Raw genomic sequence first — 19669 nt, forward strand, 5'->3', positions numbered from 1 at the left:
GAGCATGTGGGTGAATGAGTGGGGGGAGGGGCAGAGGGAAAGAATCCTCAAGCTGACTCCTTACCGAGAGCAGAACCCAACCTGGGGCTTAATCCCATGACCCCTGAGACCATGACCTGAGCTGAAACCAAGAGCTGGATGTTCAACTGACTGAGCCACCGAGGTACCCCATCTTACAAGTTAATTTTTAAGAAAAGATGATCACCTCCATAGAAGAACCAGCATAAATGATGTATTAGAATTCTATCAGAAAAACAGTGGATAAATTGTGATATATACTATATAATGGAAGAGCATACAGCAATTAAAATGAGCCACTTGGGGTGCCTGGGTGGCTCAGTGGGTTAACCTTCTGCCTTCAGCTTGGGTCATGATCTCAGGATCCTGGGATCAAGCACCGTATCGGGCTCTCTGCTCAGTAGAGAGAGCCTGCTTTCCCCTCTCTTTCTGCCTGCTGCTCTGCCTACTTGTGATCTCTCTCTCTCTGTCAAATACATAAAATAAAATCTTAAAAAATAAAAAATAAATAAAATGAGCCACTAAAGAGATGCCTGGGTGGCTCAGTCATTAAGCGTCTGCCTTTTGCTTGTGTCATGTCCCCAGCTTCCTGGGATCAAGTCCCGCATCAGGCTCTCTGCTCAGTGGGAAGACTACTTCTCCCTTTCCCTCTGCCTGCCACTCCCCCTGCTTGTGTGCTTTCTCTCTTTCTGTCAAATAAATAAATAAAATCTTTAAAAAAACAGAGCCACTAGGAAACATATGCAATAAGGCCAGTTTCCAGTTTGGAGCTGTCTCCTGGTTCACATGGCAATTCTACTCCTAGGTCATTATCCGAAAGAATCATCATAGGGCATTTACATGCCCGACTTCAGTAGATTATGCCAGATTATCTCCTGAAATAAATAAACAGCAGAAGAGAGTGCCACCTGCTCCATATGCATTCGTCAATTGCACATACTGCAAATATTTCCTCCCACTCTATGAATGAACAGAAGCTCCAAATTTAAATGTGGTCAAATTGATCAATCTTTTCCTTCATGGTTAGTGGTTTTGGGGATGCTGTTTAAGAAACTTATCTATGACCCTCCTAGAAGTTTCATTTTTTGCTGGTCACAGAGGTTTAATTAACCTACAACTGACTTCATTTTCATATAGAACAAGGAAGGGGTCAAATTTTATTTCTTAAAAAATAGCTTTTTTTAAGTTTATTAATTTACTTATTTTTAGTAATCACTACCCTCAACGTGCACGACTCTGAGATCAAGAGTCACATTCTCTACTGACTGAGCTGGCTATATGCCCCAAATTTCAATTTTTCACATGGATTTCTGATTGACCTGGTACTACTGTTCTGGAGAGCCATTTTATCATAAATCAAGTGTCCATATATAATGTGGGTCTACTTCTGGATTCTAATATGTTCCACTAGTCTATTGATCTGTCCTTATGTCAATAGCACATTGTCTTAATTACTATGACTTTGTTTTTTTAAAGATTTTATTTATTTATTTGACAGAGAGAGACACAGCGAGGGAAGGAACACAAGCAGGGGGAGAGGGACAGGGAGAAGCAGGCTTTCCACCTAGCAGGGGGCCTGATGCAGGGCTCCATCCCAAGACCCTGAGATCATGACCTGAGCCGAAGGCAGAGGCTTAACCCACTGAGCCACCCAGGTGCCCCGAATATGTGACTCTTGATCTCAGAGTTGTGAGTTTGAGCCCCATGCTGGGTATAGAGCTTACTTAAAAATAAATTAAAAATCTTAGAAAATGAAATAAAATAGGGTGCCTGAGTGGCTCAGTTGGTTAAGTGTCTGCCTTCAGCCCAGGTCATGGTACCAGGGTCCTGGGATGAAGTCCCACATTGGGCTCCCTGATCGAGCAGAGAATCTGCTTCTCCCTCTGCCTCTCTCTCTGTCTCTCATGAATAAATAAATGAAATCTTTATAAATAAAATAAAATATCTGATATCATCTTATATCAGGAATATTTTGGCTATTCTTGGTCTTTTACATTTCCACATGCTTGATTCCACAATGAGAAAATGCTGGAATTTAGATTGAGATTGTGTTGAATCTAGAGATCTCTCTGTGAAGAACCAGCATCTTTGTAACATTGAATCTTCTAATTCCAATTATTTAGGTCTTTTAAGATATCCCTTAGTAGGGGCGCCTGGGTGGCTCAGTGGGTTAAGCCTTTGCCTTTGGCTCAGCTCATGATCTCAGTGTCCTGGGTTCGAGCCCCACATCAAGCTCTTTGCTCAGCAGGAAGCCTACTTCCCCCTCTCTCTGCCTGCCTCTCTGTCTACTTACGATCTCTCTCTCTCTCTCTCTGTCAAATAAATAAAATCTTTTTTAAAAGATATCTCTCAATAAATTTTTATAAGTAGTCTCAGTCTTGGTTAGCACTACAGATAAAATTGTACCCTCAAAGTTTCTAGGAGCACTGTCAGTCATCACCCTGTGATGAGAAGGTCGAGGAAGAAGGGTAGAAATTGTTACAGCCATTTTATAAACAATAAAGTTAAGTCTGAATCTGTATCTTGTCATCATAAAGTTGGATTTCTATATAGTCTTTTCACTAAACTTCTCTTTTTTTAAAAAAAATATTTATTTATTTGAGAGAGAAAGATGGAGAGAGAGCATGAGTGGGGAGAGCAGCAGGCAGAGGGAGGGGGGAGAAGCAAACTCCCTGCGGAGCAGGGAGCCTGATACAGGACTCAACTTGGGGCTGGATCCCAGGACCCCAGATCATGACCCAAGGTGAAAGCAGACTCCCAGTTGACTGAGCCACCCTGGTAGTCCTAAACTTGTTTAGAACATTGGAAGATAGACTTGTTTTAATATGGATCTTCCAAAGATTGTTGGCTTGTAACCTTGAGATTATGTTTGATAAAATGTTTGTAACAGAAAATTGTATTTGTTCACTTAGAGTTAGAGACTATATTTGTCATAGGAGAGTGAATTTGTTTCCCGATCTTCTGATAATTACCTTGCTATGATCTCAGTGCTTTTGTAAGTAACTCAATCAGCATTATAACATAGTGTGGGTTTTCTGGTGCTAGCAATAGTGTCTGTTTTGCTACTTGACTAGGTTTATGCCAGTAAACGATGCACATTCTCATTCTTCTACGTTACCCCTGGAATTTAGCAAAGCCCCAGGCTGTGTTTTGTTCTGGTGTTTCTTTAATTTTGCTTTGCACTACGGGACTTGGATCCGAAGATTCGAGTTTGTTTGATGATTATTGTTATTTTATCCCAAAGAATTTTTTCCTATTGTTTTATTTGACCACATCCAATCGGATCTTTCAGGAACTTTCAATTTTTATTGTGGTAAGAACACTTAACATAGCTTACCCTGTGAAATGTTGAAGTGCCCGACACATCCACAATATACAATATTGTACAGCACAGCTCTAGAACTTACTCACGTTGGAACGCCCATTTCTCTTTTAGTCTCTCTATGAAGTCTTCTCCTGAATCAAGGCTCCATTTCTAATTTTTAAAATTTTATTTTACCTCTCATAAATTATCTCAGTTTCTACCCTGACCTCAATTTAATCTGATTTTCTAACTCACTAATTTGGTTTTCGGAAGTCCATCCTGCTATTCCGTGTGTCTGCTGTTTTTTAATCATGTTCCGTGATCACCATACCGTCCTTTGTCAATTTTTGGTGCAGTGTTCCATGATTCCTTGTTGCCTGTCACAACACGTGCTCATTGCAGCTCATGCCCTCCGTAAGTCCGTGTCCACATTTTTATTTCCAGGGTAAAAATACAGCTCTCGAAACCATCTGTTTGTATGTGCCAAGGTTTTATTTAAGTAGTTATTGAGGAAACCAGCAGGAAGACAAAAGGCCTGGGTGCAGGAGCATTGGAGAAATAGAGACGCATCCAGTCGGTAGGGAAAGCCACGACAAGGGCGCTAACCCACTCCCAGGAAATAAAAGCATATCACCTGTGGGGTTCACTTCTCTACCAAGCTGTTAAGGAAAACAATGTATTGATTTCTGCAATAACCTCTAACGTTACAGTCTTACAGAATTATAACCCTTTGTACCCTCGTGGGTCGTGGTCTGTGATCACACTGCGACAGCTACGCTGTGCTCCCCGGAAGGTCACGTCAGTGTCCAGCAGGATAGTTAGAAAACGCTCAAGCTTGGGAAAAAAGCATCTATTTTCTTACTTCTTCTGAGTTTGTAACACATTTTTCTCCTCCAAACAGGGTTAACCCTGTTTGCAAATTGCCAACCGTGGCTGCTTCCTGCCGCTGCTCAGTGGCCTGTCCTTGCCTCTAGCTGCCGCCGTCTGGGATATGCTGGTGGGAGAAGCCCCCGGCGGGAGGCCCGGGGCAAGGTGAAGGCTCGTCTCAAGACGCCCATGGGTTCCCCTCGTTTCTCTGTGCGGATACCTGCCCTTCACAGCCCTGAGTATCAGCTTTCCTGGTCACCACAAATTTCAAGGGGATGCTGTCATTTTACACACGGGATCTTAACCTACTGCTTTACTTGTTGGCTAGAATTAAGGCCAAATGGCTCTACTGGTACATATTTCTGAGGTTAACTTGAACCCTTCAAAGCCATCCGCCCCTTCAGAACTCTGATCTGTGGACGCGCTGGTCAGCAAAGCGCGCCTGTGCATTCAGCTCCGTGCGGTCTGTGGCCGGCAGGGACCGGCGCTCGTGCGCCCACCCACGCGTCTGTTTGAGGCGCGAGTCCGACCAACCGACGGAGGTCATCACAGCCGTCCATACCCACAGCTGTGAGGAGGCGAAAGTGACTTTTGGTGCTGGTTCTTACACTATGTGGTTTGCTGCTTGTTGAAATGACTTGCGTCTGGCTTCCCGGCGGCGGCGACGTGCCCCCCAGACGTGTTTTGCTCCAGGTCTCACCAGGAGAAGGAACACATGAGTTTTATTTGAAATGTATGAAGCCTAATCTGAGGTGCTCACGTCACGAGATCTCCTGCCAACTTTAACAGCCTGTTTTTCCATAAAAGAGGAAGGGGTGGCCGTGGGCGGCCTGATCTGTCAGGAGGAGGCCGCTTTCCAGACGGCTTCCTCCTTTCCTCGCGACGCGGGGAGCCGACCTATGTGGCAGGTCGGCTGGGACCGCGCCGTTCACAAACGCGAGACCGGAAGCTGGGGGCGGGGCTCGGGACCGGAGGCCGGGGGGCGGGGCCCGGGGGGGCGGAAGCGGCGGGGCGGGGCCCGGGCGCTTAGGGCCGCTGCTCCGCCTCGCAGCCCAGCACCTCCAGCCGCAGGGCGATCTGGCGCGCCCAGCTCTGCGGGTAAATTCGAAGGTAGCGCGTCAGGAGCGGCGGGTCCAGAGGGTTCACCACGGGGGTGAAGGAGTCTTGATTTCCCCGAAAAGCCTGCAAGAAGGAGGACGGCACGTATTGGTTGTCTGATGGGAAGGACGTTACGACGCTTGCCCCCTCCCCCTGGTGGGCCCCCGGGCCTCCCATTGTGGCAGCCGCAGGCCCCTACCCGCGCACGCAGCGCGGCCCGCACCCACCTCGGCACCTGTCCCTGACGGAACGATGCCGCGAACACGCAGGTCCTTCACCTGCACTCACGAATGTCTCCATTTCTCCACACGCGCTTCCACACACACACAGGCACGCACACGTCTTCTGAACTACCTGAGATTAAGGGTGTTTGTAATCACAGAATAACACTATCATGTCCACCAAATGTCATGCTGATATAATAGAGCCTAATGTTTAAAAATTTCCAGTTACCAATATGATATCCCTTACACAATTTTTCCAATCCAGAATCTAATAAAAATTACACATCACATTTACTTATCATCTCTTTAAATCACCTTTAATCCAGAACAGACTCCTAGTTTCTGGACTTTTTTTCCTTCCTGACACCGACATGTTTAAGTGTCTAGGACTATTGTGTTGTAGAATGGCCCACATTCTAAATTTGTGTGACTGTTTTCTCACATATTTTGGTTACATATATTTTTTTAACATTTCTTTCTTTCTTTTAGAGACAGAAAAACAGAGAGAGCCCAAGCGGGAGGGGCAGAGGGAATGTCACGACCCTGAGATCACAACTTCAGCCTCTACCAAGAGTCTGAGGCTTAACCAACTGCACCACCAGGTGCCCCTTGGTTAAACATTTTTAGTGAGAAAACCCAGTGTATGATGTGTCCTTCCCCTTACATCACATCAGGGGACACAAGATGTTGGTTTGTTGCATAAATTGAGGATGCAAAGTTTCATCACGTGGGAAAGGTGGCCCACCAGATCACTGTTACGGAGGTGATCATTTCCCTTCTCTAACCATCTGCAGAATGATACTTCTAGACCATGTAAAGATTCCCCAGCACACTTTCATCCCATGGTTTCAGCATTCAGTATGAATAGTATATTGATGACTGCAAATTGATTTCCTAATTTTGTCATTTCTTCTACATTTAGTAGCTGGAATTCAGTGGAGAAAAGCTCCTCCTCTCCCTTTATATTTGTAACTATGATTCTGGACTCATGGATTCCTTCTTTCTTGTATGTATTATAATCTGTTAGCATCATTATTCTTTCTGATGCTCAAATTGTCTCAAATTTGGCCAGCAGGAACCCTTTCCACCCAGCTCTTGTGTCCTCCTCGTAAGACCGCATCAGCGTCATGCATTCGAGCGTCAAGGTGTTCTGCGGGTACCTGGCAGTTTCTCTGCTCCAGCTTTGGAATCAGTAAGCTTTCTAAGCACCCCAGCTTCCTCTGACTGGGAAATGGGACCTAGAGACAAAGCTCTGCCCCAGGCCAAGGCTCCTGTTCAATGTGTCATCTCACGTTGGACACTGTTATCTCACGGCAGAGGGACAAGGGACTGAGTCGAACACCCACATGTCAAGCTTTTGTTTGGACTTACATTCCATTGGTCAAAATGAGGACTGTTGCCAAGCCCAAAGTCAATGGAGTTTTCAAGAAAGTGGGCAGTGAACAATCAAGAACAATAATACCTTTTAGCTCATCTGCTGTTTTCTGTTCGTTTAGAAATTCTTTCTAATTTCTTGTTCCGGCAATAACAGGTGGTCTTCTGTAGGGTGGAGCAGTAGGCTCATTAGTCCAAGAGCATCCTCTACTGTTGATAAAGTGAAGTGCAACATCTTTAGCAGGTGGGCCGGAAAAGGTGCCGGCGTCTGCGACAGGGTTTGCTTTTGCTTTCGTAGGTCACTTGATCTCCACCAGTTGTTCATCCCCAGGCCTCCGGCAGGCACATCCCCCTTCACCAGGAATGGTGTCACCTCTAGTCCCACATACTCTCAATACTTTTCCTTTCAGTTCCAGAAGCCAATGCTCTGACCCACAGGTCTTGAATGTTAACATTTCTTCACTCTGTGTGGGAATTTCTCTCTCCAGAGTGATTTTATTTGTTTCCTATCACTAGCATTTCTCTTTTTTTGAACAGTCTCTCCTAGACGCGCCAGAGTGCGCTCGGGAGCTAGCTCTGCTGGCTTTGCTGGTTTATTCTCTACTTCCTTCTAAACAGAAACTCACAGGATTCTTTGTATTCTCGCTATTCTGTAGATGAGTTATGGGTGGTTTTATGCAATTAAAAATACATAGTCATAGCATCAGTGAAGAGAGATTCATTTCTTCCTTTCCAATTTAGATGGCTTTTATTTCTTTCTCTTGACTAATTTCTCTGGTTATAACTTCCAGTAAAGTGTTGAAAGAAGTGGCGAAAGTGGTTGTCCTTGTTTGTTTTGTGAAAATTAATAAAAGGAGACCCCTTTAGAATGGAGTCAGGAGGCCAGCAGGGTGAGATCACACACCTTACCACTTGTCCTCAACTGAAAATCCCACAGGAAGAGATGGCTTTCTTTATGACTTTCCTACCAGAGAAGGACGGAAGGAAGGTTCACCTCTCATCCACCCTCATCCTGGCAGCAGCCCAGCCCATAGGAGACAGTCACAACTCAGCCAATGAGAAACCACTACACTTCCAACTTCCGGTTTATCCCAGCTTCCCCCTTTCTGTATACTTGTCTATGGTTCTGCCCTGTTCCAGACTGGAATTCTCTGCTATTCCAAAATAATCCATTTTTGCAGATAAAATAACTGGCAGTTTTCTTTTTAAAGTTAATATTTGGCCATTTCTCCACTATATTGTCCCTTTCATTCTGGGATCACAGTTATGTAATTTCCTATTAGATGTCTTGTCTCTGTGCTGGGTCCTAGGTAATTTCTTCAGCTATATCTTCCAATTGACTAAATTCTCTTTGGCTATGTCTAATCTGCTGTTAAATTTTTCTTCGATTTTCAAGCTTCAGCAACTGTGTTTTTCATTTTTTTAAAAGATTTTATTTACTTTTTTGACAGAGAGCGAGAGAGAGAGAGAGAGAGAGAGCGCACAAGCAGGGGGAGTGGTAGGCAGAGGAAGAGGGAGAAGCAGGCTCCCCTGCTGAGCAAGGAGTCCGATGCAGGACTCGATCCCAGGACCCCCCCCACCGTGACCCAAGCCAAAGGCAGACACTCAACCGACTGAGCCACCCAGGCACCCCTATGTTCTTCATTTCTAAAAGTACTTTTGTTTTCCCAAAACAACCTAATAATTTTGGATAGTTTGTCATTTATTCTTGTGTTTTCATAGTTCATCAATATCTGATGTTTTTGGATTGTTTATGTATTAGGTATTATGTATTATGTATGTATGTATTATGTATTGATTGTTTCTGCTTACTTGTTTTTTAAATTTAATTAAAATTTTTTTTGAAAGTCGGCTCTAGGGGTGCCTGGATGGCTCAGTGGGTTAAAGCCTCTGCCTTTGGCTCGGGTCATGATCCCAGGGTCCTGGAACCAAGCCCTACATTGGGGGGGGATCTCTGCTCAGCAGGGAGCCTGCTTCCTCCTCTCTCTCTCTGTGTGCCTCTCTGCCTGCTTATGATCTCTGTCAAATAAATAAATAGAATCTTTAAAAAAAAGAGAATTGAAAGTTGGCTCTACACCTGGGGCACCTGGGTGGCTCAGTCGGTTGAGCATCTGCTTTTGGCTCAGTTCATGATCCGGGGTTCTGGAGATTGAGCCCCTGTGTCAGGCTCTCTGCTCAGTGGGGAGTCTGCTTCTCCTTTTCCCTCTGCCCCTCCCCCTGCTTATGTGCTCGCTCTCTCTCTCTCTCTCTCTCTCAAATAAATAAAATTTTTCTAAAAAGTAGGCTCCACACCCAGCTTGGGGGTTTGACCTCATGCCTCTGAGATCAAGAGTCATATGCTCTACCAACTGAGCCAGCCAGAGGGGCTCACTTGTGGTCAAGTTGGTTTGTTGTCTTGCGTGTTTGCTAGTATTTATGATCTTATCATTTTAGGATGTGGGAATCTTGGAGACCTACACTGGGAGTGCTTTCTTCTGAGCGGACTTGAGCACAGTTCTGCCAGAGGCCCGGAGCTGCTACTAACCCACAACTACTTTATCCCTTCTGGAGTTCATTACTTAATGCATTCAGTTCTCCTGGCAATTTGCTCAAAGCTTAGCTCTAATAACAATACTAATATAAGTATTTTGCTTTGGGAAAGTTCATCCATTTTACATTTTCTCATATTTTACCTCTTTTTGCTCTGATTTCAGCTCATTATTTTCAAATCAAAGCTCATGGGTTTTTGTTGTTCTCATTGGTGAGGAGGCTGGAGAGTCCCCTTTCCTTACCAAGTGTAACAATGCATTAAGAAGTGTGTGCTATAGGGTATCTGGGTGGCTCAGTGGGTTAAGCATCTGCCTTCAGCTCAGGCCATGATCCTGGGGTCCTGGGACTGAGCCCCACGTCAGGCTCCCTGCCCTGTGGGAAGCCCGTTTCTCCCTCCGCTCGTTCCTATGCTCTTGCTTGCACTCTCTCTCCCTCTCAAATAAAAGAATAAAATATTTTTTTAAAAAGAAGTATGTACTGTAAGTGAGATAGTCTTTTTATTGTGGTAATATATACGTAACATAGGATTTACCATTTTGACCAGTTTTAAGTGTACAATTCAGTGGCGTTAAATAGATTCACGATGTTGTACAAGCATCACCACCGTCTATCTCCAGAATTCTTCATCTTGCAAAACTGAAACGCAACGCATTACACAGTAACTCTCCATTATCCTCTCCCCCAAGTCTTTGGTAACCTATCTGTTCTACTTTCAGTCTCCATGAACTTGCCCTTCAAGCTACCTCATTATAATTGTTAATATTTTAGAAGATTTTATTTACTTATTTGTCAGAGAGAGAGAGCAAGAGAGTGCAAGAGCGTGTGCACAAGCAGGCAGAGTGGCAGGCGCCCCTATAATCGTTAATTTTGTGTGTCAACATGACAAGGTAGGAGGTGCCTGGATATTTGGTCAAACTATTCTGGGTGTGTTGGTGAGGATGTTTTTGGATGAGATTAACATTCAAATGGTAGAGGGAAGAAAGCAGATTACCCTCCAATTGTTTGAAAGCCTGAATAGAACAAAAAGGCTGACCTTCCTTTAAATATAAGAGAACTCTTCCTGCCTGACTGCCTTTAACCTGGACATTGGCTTTCCTAGCTTTGGGGCTCAAACTGAATTACCCTTCCTGAGTCTTGAGCCTGCTGGCCTTCAGCCTGGAATTTACACCGTCACCTCTCTTGGTTCTCAGGCTCTTGGACTCAGACAGAACTCGACCATTGGTACTCCTGGGTCTCCAGCTTGCTGGTTCACCCTGCAGATCTTGGGACAGCCTTCATAACCATGAGCCAGTTCCTTACAATCATCTTTTTATATACAGACATACATACACACACACTCTATCAGTTCTGTTTCTCTGGAGAAGGCTCACTAGTACAGTCATGGAAATGGACTCATACAACACTTGTCCTTTTATGTCTGGCCTATTTCTGTCTGCCACATGCCCCATGACCCATTGTGGGGTGTGGCCTATTTCATTTAACATAATGCATTCAAGGTTCATCCATATGGTAGCATGTATCAGCGATAAACCCTTTTAAAAATGGGAATGTCTTCTGGAATATAGATTATCTATATCCTGGTCCACTGAGCCACCAGAAGTGGAAGTCTAACGCAGAATTAGAGGACCAGGGAATTCCTCCTGGAGATGATGTTTATCTGAGACTTAAAGAATCAGCCCAGAAAAAGGAGTTCTTCACCCCCTGCTTCTCGCCATCATCCTGGATGACATCAACATCCACAGGATAATCAACTTTTGGCTCTCCTCTCCTCTTTCCTGGGATTGTACATCCTTGCTTGGAGTCACTGTGTCCTCCCCAAATGCCTTTCATGGTGTCCTATTACTACAGATACTCAATAAAATGTGTCCTGAAAGTTTGATCCTATATCAACCTTGTTGTGTTTCTAAATGCCAAGCCCTAGGAGAGATTTTGGGCCTCTCCCATGAGACCAGCATACCTTTACTTGGCCATTCTGAAGAACAAGAGTCCAGCTGCGGCCGTCCTGACTGCCAGCGATGAGGAACTCCTTCACGTACATGTCGGTGAGGAGAGACCTCACCCCCTGCGTGATGACTCCTGTGACTTTCATTGTCTTCTGGAAGTCCACTTGCAGCCACTCTTTTGGATTATTTGCCTGGGGAAAGTCAGTTAGACTAGTAACCTGTTGGTTACTATTTGTTCCCAGAAATTCCCACATCCTTTCTTCCCCACCATGTCAGAGCAGGCATCACTCTGCATTTTAACGGTCTCTTTGACAGTCTTCCTTCTTAGACTCTAAGCAACCTCACTGCCGCAATTTTTCATGATTCGTCCCTGTGCCCTCAGGGTCTGCCATTTAATAGGAGCCCAGTAAGTGTTTGCTGAGTGAATATACAGACGGACTTACAAGAGCTATTCAGGGACTGAAAAATCACCAATTCAGTGGTTCTGGGAAAACAACTGTGCCCAGCGAACTGTACATGACGGCCGCTTTCCTTTGAGGCACCAAGAAACGTGCAAAGAGGGCCAGTTGTTGATACGGGTCTGCCAGACCGACTTCGGCTACCACGGTTCCATCACAGACATCAGCCCAGTATCGCTAGAGATTCTGCTGCCCGGAGGCTCAGTTAGGGATCATTTCCCCCAACAAACGCTGTGCAGATTTCTCCCCCCAGACACAACCACCCTGGCACCTTTGGGAACAATCAGGTGACAGAAATGCCTTTAAAGAAACAGTCAAGGACCTTCTCTGTTCTTTCCCGACCTGCACCCCTCCTCTGTGTTGGTTAGACGGCAGATCTGCCGCCTCTTACCTGAGGCCTCCAGGCGTTAGCTCTCCCCTGCAGGTGTAGTCGGGCTTGGGACGGAGACCAAGTGGCAAACATGCTGTTCAGGGAGGATGAGGCAGTAATCTGGGCGTCTGCTATCGCTTTATTCTCCATTCCCAGTGGCATGCTGCAACCTCGGAGAAACGGAAGGACTGTAGTCGTCAGAAGATGCCTGCATCCACTGACACTCCAGGGCGACCATCATCAGGACGTCACTTCCCAGGCATTAACTTCTGCATTGATTCTGTTACTGTTAGCCTGACAAGCCCCTCATTTCTGAGCCAGCTCTTCCCAGGTCTGTCTGAACCCTAGGCTTACAGTGACCAAGTCCTCGGTTTGGTTAGGACTGCACTGGTTTTAGCATTTACCATTTTGTGTCCCAGGAAACCCCCCTACTCTTGAGAACGCCAGGACAGTGACTCATCCTCCCCGGGGTTGGGATAGGGGAGGATCCATGATGGCTTGGCACTTACTATTTAAATCACAGCCCATCAGCTCCATGCGAAGAGTGCTGCGGATGCTGTAATGTGTTGGGTGCAAACGGATGTACCGAGCAATGATTGGAGGGTTAAAAATATTGTGTTTTATCCCGGATGAATCCACATTGCCAAAGAAGACCTGTAGGGAGGGATTAGCACAGGTGCATGGAAAGTGGAGACAGTACAAAGCAATTCCTCCCAATCACATCTTCCTTCTAATTTTGCTTTGCACGTTTCTTAACAGCATTCAACCCTCAAGTAAAACCCTTCTGGCTAGACAGGATATTAGAGTGGAACACAAGAAGGAGAGAAACCCCTGGAAGAAGTCGGGGCCGGTGAAGTGCTCTTCTGCTCTGGGGTCTGTAAAAGGCTCAGCAAGGTTGAAGAAGCCATTTAGGGCTCTGCTAACCCAGCAGTCTGAACATCACCTGGGAGCAGTTAGAAATACGGCATCTGGGCTCTATTCCATGTCTACTGAATCAGAATGCAAAGTTTGAGAAGCACTAGCACAGGGCAGAGTCAGCACCCTGCCCCACAGCCTCCGAGCAACCTTCCAGGAATGTGGAGTGTGTGTGTGTGTGTGTGTGTGTTTCTGCATGAACTGTCAGGCTTTAATTAATAATTCATTGTATATGAATTCATGAGACACAAATTAACATCCAACATGTGGGGTTTAGGACCTTGACAAGTCTAGGTTCCAGAGGAAAGTGCATGGCATATTTAAAGGAAAAGGAACACAGTTTGAGAAATGTGATAGTGATGCCTATTCAAACGGCTTAGATTTAAACCATGGCATACAGTATAACGAAACTTGAAAATTATCTTTTACAAAACACTTGCAATTTGTATCTGCTTGAATATACTAAAACAGGAATTAACGTGTCTGTTACATAATCACACATCAGAGTTATAGTATTATCAGTAATTTTCTAAGAAATTGTTTGCCGGGGCACCTGGGTGGCTCAGGTGGGTAAGTGTCTGCCTTCAGCTCAGATCACGATCATAGAATCTTGGGATTGAGCCCCACGATGGGCTCCTTATTCAGTGGGGAATCTGCTTCTTCCTCTCACTCTGCCCCCCCACTCATTCTCTCTCTCTCTCAAATAATAAATTAAAAAATCTCTAAAAGAAGAACATGGGGGCACCTGGGTGGCTCAGTGGGTTAAACCCTCTGCCTTCGGCTCGGGTCATGATCCCAGAGTCCTGGGATCAAGCCCCGTGTCAGGCTCTCCGCTCGGCAGGGAGCCTGCTTACCTCTCTCTCTGCCTGCCTCTCTGCCTACTTGTGATCTCTCTCTCTGTCATATAAATAAATAAAGTCCTTAAAAAAAAGAAGAAGAATATGAGGGATGCCTGGTTGGATCAGTTGGTGAAGCATCTGTCTTTGGCTCAGGTCATGATCCTGGAGTCCCAGGACTGAGCCACACGTTGGGCTTCCTGCTCAGTGGGGAGTCTGCTTTTTGTTCTCCCTCTGCTCCTATCCCCACTGGCGTTCTCTCTCTTGCTTGCTCACACTCACTCTCTCAAATAAATAAATAAATAAATAAATAAAATCTTTTATAAAAGAATATAGGGGTGCCTGGGTGGCTCAGTTGGTTGAGTATCTGTCTTTTGCTCAGGTCATAATCCCAGGGGCCTGAGAATGAGCCCCATGTTGGGCTCCCTGTTCAGTGGGGATTCTGCTTCTTCTTCTCCCTCTGATTCTCCTCCCTGCTTGTGCTCTCTCTCTGTCTCAAATAAATAAAGAAAATCTTAAAAAAAAAGAACATAGATGCAGAAATCCTTAAATAATTTTAGCAAACCGAATCCAGCAGCACAGTATAAATATTACATTTCATGTCTAAGTAGGAATTCTCCCAGGAATACAAAGATGCTTCAACATAAGAAAATTACTTAACTCTAAAGCAATAAAACAAAGGTGAAAAAGCCCACAGGATCATGTCAATTGATGCAGAAAAAGCACTCAGAAAAACCCGATTTTTCCTGAAAAAACAAAAAAAAACAAAACAAAACACCAGCAAATTAGGAATGGAAAGGGAATTACAAAACATAATGAAGGGCATTACTGAAATAGCCATAGCTAATGCCATACTCAATGGTGGCAAACTGAAAGTTTTCCCCCTAACATCGGGAACAAGACAAGAATGTCTGCTTTCACTGTTTCTATTAAAGATTGTAATAGAAATCCTAGCCGGAGCAATGACACAAGAAAAAGAAATAAAAGGCATCTATATTGGAAAGGTAAAAGGAAAACTATCTCTATTGTCAGATGACATAATCTTATATATAAAAAATCCTAAATATAGAAAGCACATAAAGTTAGTAAGTGAATTCAATAAAATAGCAAGATATGAGATCAACAAACCAAAATCAGTTGTGTGCCTATATAGGAGCAGTGAAAAAATCTAAAATGAAATTGACAATTCTATTTTTTTAAAGATTTAATTTATTTGGCAGAAAGAGAGAGAGAGAGAGAGAGGGAGGGAGCCTGTGAGTGAGGAGCAGCATGGGGGAGGGGCAGAGGGAGAAGCAGGCTCCCCGCTGAGCAGGGAGTCTGATGTGGGACGTGATTTCATGACCCTGAGGTTCTGGCCTGTGGTGAAGGCAGATGCTTAAGCCACTGAGTCAACAAGGCACCCACGAAAATTCTATTTAAAATAGGGGCACCTGGGTGGCTCAGCGGGTTAAAGCCTCTGCCTTCAGCTCAGGTCATGATCCCAGAGTTCTGGGATTGAGCCCTACATCTGGCTCTCTGCTCAACGGGGAGCCTGCTTTCTCCTCTCTCTCTGCCTGCTTCTCTGCCTACTTGTGATCTCTGTGTGTCAAGTAAATAAATAAAATCTTAAAAAAAATTCTTAAAATAGTGTCAAATGGAATTAAATACACAGGAATAAATTTAGCCAAGGAGGTGCAAGACTTGTGCACCGAAAATTACAAATCATTGCTGAAAGAAATTAAAGAAGACGTAAATAAACGGGAAGACATCCTGCCTCAGTAAACTGAACACGTAATATTGTTAAGATGGCCGTAATCCCCAAGGCAATACAGAGATTCAATACAACCCGTATCAAAATCTCAAAGAGTTGTTTTGCAGAAATGTTAAAGCCAATCGTAAATGCATGTGTCCCTGCAAGGGACACAGATAGCCAAAACCATCTATCCGAAAAAGACCAAAGTTGGAGGACTCGCACTTTCCAACTTCAAAACGTATTTCTGAGCTCCAGCGAGCGATCCCAAAAAGTGTGGTACTGACACAACGGTAGACATACAGGCCAACGATTAGGAACTGAGAGTGAGAGAGAAACCCAGGGATTTATGAATAGTTGGTACCGAACAAGGGTGCCCAGGCCATTCAATGTAGGAATGAGCAATCTCTTCCAGGAACGGTGCTGGGAAAACTGAATATCCGCAGACATGAGAAAGAATGTGGGGTCCAGGGTAAAACCGAAATTGAACCCCCCAGATGGCTGACAAGCCTGGATGTAAACAGGAAACTATGAAACCCTTGGTATAAAACAGAGATGTAAATCCTGGCGGCTTTGGTTACGCAAGGGGCATAAGTAAATACTGCGGCAGAGAAAGCACAGCCACAAAAAAAGGAGGAGGAGGAACAGAAGAGGAAGAAGGAGGGAGGAGGAGGAGGAGGAGGAGGGTGAGAGGAGGGGAAGGAGGAGGAGGGGTGGGAGGAGGGGGAGGAGCGGGAGGAGAAAAACAAAGGATAAGTTGTACCCCAACCAAACCAAAACTATTTGTGCACCAAAGGACTCTGTCTAGAAACTATTACACAAGAGTTTCTTAAATGGGGTAGGAAAAGCATAGCCACACAAGAAGCAGGACGAGGAGGGGGAAGGGAGGAGGAGGAGGAGGAGGAGGACTTGGGGAGGGGGAGAAGGAGGAACCGTGTAGGCCGGGAAACCGCTGCCCCAGGATGGGAGAAGCATTTGCCAGGCACATAGGCGACAAGGGCGTCTTCTTCCGGACGCCTAAAGAACACTTTGAACTCAGCCACAAAGAGGCAGACAGAGCCGGGCCGAGCTCGGGAGCCGACAGATGTTCCTCCGAAGCGCGTGTGCAAGCGTCCAGGAGGCCCATGGAAACCCGCTCCCCATCGTTGGCCATCAGGGACGTGCAAGTCCAAAGCCCCGGGAGGGGCGCCTGGGTGGCTCGGCGGATGGAGCGTCTGGACTCTGGACCTCGGCTCAGGCCAGGCCTGTTCTCTGGGTTGCGAGACCCAGCCCTGTGTCAGGCTCCACGGTGGGCTCTGCGCCGGGCATGGAGCCTGCTTCAGCTTCTCCCTCTCTCTGTCGCCCTCTGCCCCTCCTCCGCTCCCTCTCTAAAAGGGTGGTGGGGGGGGGACAAAGTCGCCGTGAGATGCCACTTCGCCCCCAGTAGGACGGCTCTTCCTGGCCCCAGAAAGACCGACCAAGCGGGAAATGACCAGTCTGGGCGAGGATGTGGAAGAACCGGGACCCTGGCCCACTGCTCCTGGGATGGGGGAGTGGTCCGGCTGCGGCGGGAGCCAGCCGGGCGGCTCCTCGGGAAGGTAGCCAGGGAATGACCCTAGGACCCCGTGACCCCGCGACCCCGCTCCTAGCTCCACAGGGCAAGGCACGGGAAACAGGTGCTCGGACAGAACCGTGTAGGCGACCGTCCACCGCGGCGCCGTTCCCATGGGCCCGGAGGTGGACATCACCGCGAGGCCTGTCCCCTGAGGACCGGGGTCCACGACTCCTGGTCTCTCCGTACCGTGGCCTCCTGTCCACAGCCATCAGAAGACACCAAGTGCAGATGGGCGCCACCACGTGCAGGAACCCGGGTGAAAACGTGGGTGCCGAGGGAAAGCAGCCCGACCGACCCGCCCCCCTCCTCCCCCCGGCCCCCCGCAGCCCCAACCACCTCGTCGTCGTCTGACGATCCCATCTCTAGGTCCGTCTTCAGAAGAGGCCAATCTGTTCTGGCAGGAAGCAGAGGAGGGGTTGCCTGCCGGGCTCCGGGGGGGGGGGAGGGGGGTGCCGTGGGGAGCGTCTGCCCGCCAGGGGCGGGGCTTCCTTTTGGGGGCGGGGCCCACGCTGCGGAGCGAGATACGGGTGACGGTCGCCCCACACGTCGAGGGTCTGCTTGGGGCCACGAGGTCCTCCCCCGTCTGGGGTTTCTTGGGTAGGACGTCCCAGTGGGGCGGAAGGTGAGCCTCCATCGCCTCCGAGAGGCGTCGTGGGGGGCCGTGGGGGGGAGGGGGGGCAGGCTCCCGCTCGCGCCATTTCTTGGTGGGCCCGAGCTCCCGGCAGGGGCCGATGGGAAAGCGGTGACCTCACCGGATCTACGTGTCCCGAAGTGTGTGGCCCCGGACCAATGACGGGGGTCGGTCTGTGGTCGCTAGGAGACGGCGGCGTAAGGGCCCGAGTCCTGAGTCCCAACCGGGTGGCTGGAGAAGTTGGGACCTGCTGAGCCCCGCCGAGCCCCGCCGAAGCCGCCGAGCCCCGCTGAGCCCCGCTGAGCCCCGCCGAGCCCCGCCGAAGCCGCCGAGCCCGCAGAGCCCCGCCGAGCCCCGCAGAGCACCGCCGACCTAGGCCCGTCGCCGAGCCAGAGCGCAGCCGAGGCCCAGCATGCCGGCCAAGAGGAGCCATCAAGGGTCGTCCGGAGGCCAGAGGCAGGCCCGCTCCCGCACCGCCCGAGCCGAGCTGTCGTTCTCCGTGAGCCACGTGGAGCGCCTCCTGCGCGAGGGCCGCTACGCCCGGCGCCTGGGCTCGTCCGCCCCAGTCTTCCTAGCGGCCGTCATCCAGTACCTGACGGCCACCGTCCTGGAGCTGGCGGGCAACGAGGCCCGGAACTGCGGCAGGACGTGCATCACCCCGGAGCTCGTGGACATGGCGGTCCACAACAACGCGCTGCTCAGCCGCTTCTTCGAGTCCACCACCATCTCCCAGGTGGCCCCGCCCCACGACTAGCTGCCGCCCCACGCCACCCGGCCCCTCGGCCCGCCCGCCCCAGCCGGGCCTGCTCACCGCTGCAGCGGCCCGGGGCGGCCTGGGGCCTCGGGCCCAGTCCCTCGCAGTCCCCACAAGGGGCTCAAGAAACCCGTGTGTCCAAGCAATAAAAGCCAAGGAAAGAAACCCGCGCGCGTGTGTGTGTTTTCGGGCGTGCGGGCGCTTCGGTCACTCGGTGGGCCACGTGCTTCGGGCATGTCCCCCGAAGGACAGACCCCCAGGCAGGGTCTGGCTGGGGGGTGGGGGTGAGTACAGAAAAGCCGTTTCGCTCAGGGACGGTGCAGGGGGGTGGCCCTGGGCGATCCAGGCTGGCTGGGGGTGGGGGGGCACCGAAAAGCCGTTTCTCTCAGGGACGGTGCAGGGGGGTGGCCCCGGGTGGGACAGGCTGGATGGGGGTGCGGGGGTGCACTGGCGCCCCCGAGACCCCCACATGAGCGCCGAGCAAGCCAGAGCCCGGGACCGTCCCGGGAAGGACGGGGTTCCTGGGGCCGCAGCTCAAGACCAGGACCGCGGCGTCGTGGAGGGGACAACGTGCCAGGGCGATCTCCCGGGGATGGGACGGAGGGGTGGACACACCTGTCGGCGTGGACTCTGGTAGGGCAGGGGCTTGGACCGGAAGGTTGAGGAGGGACGGTGCGGGGGTGGTGGGCGGGGAGGGGGTGGGTTGGCCACCGCGAAACGTGCAGACTTGGCGGGGTGGACACACTTGGGACGGCGGGCGGGGAGCAGGGACTCGGCCTTCGCGAACCATGCGGACTTGGCCTTAGGGCCACGTGGCGCCGCGGCTTGAGTTCCGCTCGGCTTCCATTTAGGGACGCTAGGGGACGCCTGTACTAGCAACCCGGGCCGGCAGGCTGTCGCCTGGCAACAGCCGGCCCCTGGCCAGGCCCCGCCCCAGGACTGACGATTTGCATAGACAACCCCCCCCCGCCCCCCTGTCGGTGAGGCCTCTCGCTTCGGATCCCGCGCTTTTCCTAGCGCCGGCG

General features: G+C 48.8%; 2 protein-coding genes across 7 annotated transcripts in view; one reads left to right on the forward strand and one right to left on the reverse strand.

Annotated features, from left to right (window-relative positions):
- Positions 1 to 5200: 5200 nt before the first annotated feature.
- Positions 5201 to 19669, reverse strand: part of F8 (coagulation factor VIII) — a 110355-nt gene continuing 95886 nt past the window's right edge. For 5 of the 6 annotated variants that reach the window (XM_032846394.1, XM_032846395.1, XM_032846393.1 and 2 more), the window contains 4 exons: positions 12695 to 12839; positions 12207 to 12355; positions 11372 to 11548; positions 5201 to 5371 (listed from right to left, as the gene is read on the reverse strand). In XM_032846394.1, the coding sequence (XP_032702285.1) occupies positions 5216 to 5371; positions 11372 to 11548; positions 12207 to 12355; positions 12695 to 12839 (627 nt within the window). In that variant the 3' untranslated portion in view covers positions 5201 to 5215. Of the gene's footprint in view, positions 5372 to 11371; positions 11549 to 12206; positions 12356 to 12694; positions 12840 to 19669 lie in introns of those variants that run through there. The other variant, XM_032846397.1, reaches the window with a different exon arrangement.
- On the forward strand, positions 18263 to 18650 carry LOC116860362 (histone H2A-Bbd type 2/3). Its single transcript, XM_032846400.1, has one exon. It carries the CDS (start codon positions 18303 to 18305, stop codon positions 18642 to 18644), a length of 342 nt encoding a protein of 113 aa, XP_032702291.1. The 5' UTR covers positions 18263 to 18302; the 3' UTR covers positions 18645 to 18650.

Source organism: Lontra canadensis, unplaced genomic scaffold (assembly GCF_010015895.1).
Source record: "Lontra canadensis isolate GAN:19392208 unplaced genomic scaffold, GSC_riverotter_1.0 scaffold174, whole genome shotgun sequence".
NCBI classification, from domain to species: Eukaryota; Metazoa; Chordata; class Mammalia; order Carnivora; family Mustelidae; genus Lontra; species Lontra canadensis.